This window comes from Notamacropus eugenii, chromosome 1 (genome assembly GCF_028372415.1).
Source record: "Notamacropus eugenii isolate mMacEug1 chromosome 1, mMacEug1.pri_v2, whole genome shotgun sequence".
NCBI lineage: Eukaryota > Metazoa > Chordata > Mammalia > Diprotodontia > Macropodidae > Notamacropus > Notamacropus eugenii.
The window spans coordinates 131,327,924-131,331,460 of NC_092872.1; the positions used below are offsets into that span (position 1 = coordinate 131,327,924).

The 3,537-nt window shown below is 39.8% G+C and overlaps 1 protein-coding gene across 1 annotated transcript; it reads left to right on the top strand.

Moving 5' to 3' along the window:
• The first annotated feature begins 480 nt into the window (after positions 1-480).
• Positions 481-1,576, top strand: LOC140507133 (L-lactate dehydrogenase A chain). The gene has a single exon (XM_072615108.1). The coding sequence runs from the start codon at positions 572-574 to the stop codon at positions 1,571-1,573; it is 1,002 nt and encodes a 333-aa protein (XP_072471209.1). The 5' UTR covers positions 481-571; the 3' UTR covers positions 1,574-1,576.
• Positions 1,577-3,537: the final 1,961 nt, after the last annotated feature.

Sequence of the window (3,537 nt, forward strand, 5' to 3'; positions counted from 1 at the left end):
AGCACTTCAGATTCTTGAGGAAAGTAATGATGTTGCCCTTGTCAATCAGCTTTTCTTCAAACTAAACATTGCCAATTCCTTGAAGCTCTCCCCTTAATAGTCATCATCTGTTATCTATAGATCTGTTCTTAAAAGATCTTCTGTCCCCTACATAGAAGATGTTTACGTATTCTAAAAATATCTGATTTCATCAGTTTGTCTACTTCACCAGCGTAGATCACAATGCCTTAAGTCTTTATGAGTTGATGACTGAGTTCAGGAATAGGAGAATAACAGTTCACATTCCCCAATGGAGAAGTTGTTCTTCAATTTAGTACTTTAAAAAAAATGTAATTTTTTTCCTCCATCAAAAACTTTATTGCCTAGTGACCAACCTTTTGTTGATGAGCTTTTCTGAAGCAACTACGTTGTTCCTCAGACAATGCTTATATCCTACATACTTGAGGATCCATACTTGATTTTATAGTTCTGTAAGATTTGCCAAAGCTGGTGCGAGCTTGGGAGCAGCAACCTCTCATCTATCTCAGAACTTTCGCAGCCTGACCAGCTATCCCCCCAGCTACCCTCCAAAATGGCATCAACTGTCAAGGATCAGCTTATCTTGAATGTCCTAAAGGAGGACCAGGTTCCCCAGAACAAGATCACTGTTGTTGGGGTTGGTGCAGTTGGCATGGCATGTGCCATTAGTGTCTTAACAAAGGAATTGGCTGATGAACTTGCCCTAGTTGATGTAATAGAAGACAAACTAAAGGGAGAGATGATGGATCTCCAGCATGGCAGCCTTTTCCTCAAAACGCCAAAGATTGTTTCTGGAAAAGACTACAGTGTGACTGCAAACTCAAAGCTGGTCATTGTTACGGCTGGGGCACGTCAACAAGAGGGAGAAAGTCGTCTTAATTTGGTCCAGCGTAATGTGAATATCTTTAAATTCATCATTCCTAATATTGTTAAATACAGCCCTAATTGCAAGCTGCTTATTGTTTCCAATCCAGTGGATATTTTGACATATGTGGCCTGGAAGCTAAGTGGCTTTCCTAAAAACCGTGTTATTGGAAGTGGTTGCAATCTGGATTCTGCCCGTTTCCGTTACCTAATGGGGGAGAGACTTGGTGTCCATTCTTTAAGTTGTCATGGATGGGTCCTTGGGGAGCATGGAGACTCCAGTGTTCCTGTGTGGAGTGGTGTGAATCTTGCTGGTGTGTCTCTAAAGAACCTTCATCCTTCTTTGGGAACTGATTCTGATGCAGAAAATTGGAAAGATGTTCATAAACAGGTGGTTGAAAGTGCTTATGAGGTAATCAAACTGAAGGGCTACACTTCCTGGGCCATTGGTTTGTCTGTGGCAGATCTGGCAGAAAGCATTATGAAGAATCTTAGGAGAGTGCATCCAATTTCCACCATGATTAAGGGCCTATATGGCATTAAAGAGGATGTCTTCCTTAGTGTCCCATGTGTCTTGGGGCAGAATGGCATTTCAGATGTGGTGAAGGTCAACCTGAATCCGGAGGAGGAGAGCCGTTTAAAGAAGAGTGCAGATACTCTTTGGGGAATCCAGAAGGAGCTGCAATTTTAAAGCCTTTGAATGTGCTGCCATAAAGAGAACAGGACAGGGGTTGAGGGGTTATGTATGATCTGCTTCTCAGATAGACCAAATCCTTCCTCTGATTAGCGACTAAACACCAGAAGTGTAAAACCTGTGAACACACTCTAGTTTCTTCCTAAAGTTAGAAATGGGGAATAGAACCCTGTTGTAGTTTGCATATGATGCTGAATATGACCTGTATAGTCTCAGTGGTTGGTGTCAAGCAGAGCCAGTGGCCCACAGGTATATAAACTACCTGCTTTGTATGTAGGTGCTACAAGTTCCCTTAGGTCCAGAAGACAACACTCCTGGATACAAAACACCATACAGTAGTAATTCTTTATTGATGCATTGATTACCTTTGTGCCTCCCCTCCATTAGGGCACTACAGCATGGCCCCCATGTATCACCTTTCTAGAGGACCTGATTTTGTCTGCCTATATATATATATATATATATATATATCAATAGCTGTAAATTTCCATATTATATAAAAAGATCTGTATGTGTACAACAACACAACCAATTCCTCAAGTGTCATACTAACCCTAAATACTGAATAAACAACAAATAACTGATAAAAAAAAAAAAAGATTTGCCAAAGCTTATGTTCTGCCTTTAAAGGCAGAACCTTTGTAGGATCAAAGATTTAGATCTGGAAGTTCATGGGAGGCCATCTAATTCAACCTCTTCATTTTAAGGATGAGGAAGTGAGGCTACAGAAGTGAAATAACTTGTCTGAAGTCAGGTAACAAGTAACAGAACTAGGAATTGAATGCAAGCCCTCTGTCTTCAAATATGACTTCCTTGCTCTACTTTGAAGCATCCTGGGTTGCTCATACCATCATAAGATATCAAATTAAACCCAATGAGAAAGGTAGTTATATATAACACCAGTACTTTACATTTGTATAGCATATTAATGACTTTCTGAAAATTTATCTATGTTCATAGCTTCTGTGCTTCTCCATTTCACCCCAGCAATCTAAACTAGATAAGACTGTTACACTGCTTTATCTAAGGTAGAGATGGTGACATGAAGACATTTTTCAAGTCCCAGATTGGTCACAGTTTATCTCCATGGGGGATACTAGTCAAAGAAGGGTTACATTTGGGGAACAACTTACTATCCATTAGAAGATAATACTATGTAGGCAATATTTGTTGCACTGCCCCTTTTTTCCCCTGAAAAATATTCTGGAATTGGAGAAAATGTTAGAGTCCAAACTATCTAGTCTGAACTAGAGCATGTTAGAAGATAAGGCTACATGTCAATGACATCAGCTATGGGGTAATAGTCCTATTACCAGATATTTAATCTTTGATTTGGCTCTTGATTTCTCCTCTAACTTTCTAACATGGTTACCATTTAAGAATGGAAGAATGGTTTGCTGATTTATCCCATGATAATAGTGAGAGGTAAATATGTGTATCATCTGTATGACTGTGATTCTTTCTCTGTACCTCACTTTGTATGTACTTTTCCTGCCTCAAGATATTGAAGAAAGTCAGGCTTTCAGTCTTTTGCATTGATGATCCTGAACTTTGGAAGGCTTTGTTAGAGCAATGGTGAACTCTGTTTAATTAAATCCTGTCTACTGAAAGTAACTTATAGACATTATTCATTCTCCTTCAGTAGCGTTTATCCAATTATGAAAGACTCCTATCTTAAAAAGGACTGTTCCTGAAGACCTGAGCAGTTCTAAAGCTGGTGGAGTAGAGTGGATGCTACCTGTCTGAAAAATTCCCTTCTCAAGTATAGTGCGACTAGAGATGATTGCTATTGGAGCAATCACACCCCCTCCCCATCTTAACGATTAAACAAATCAACACAGTAGGTTAGATAGCATAATGAATCAAATCAAGCGTTCTCATGTGTGGGGGTGAGCTCTAGTTGCCCCTGGGAGGTCTTAGAATACATCTTGAGCAGGATATCACAAAGACAGCCTTCCCTG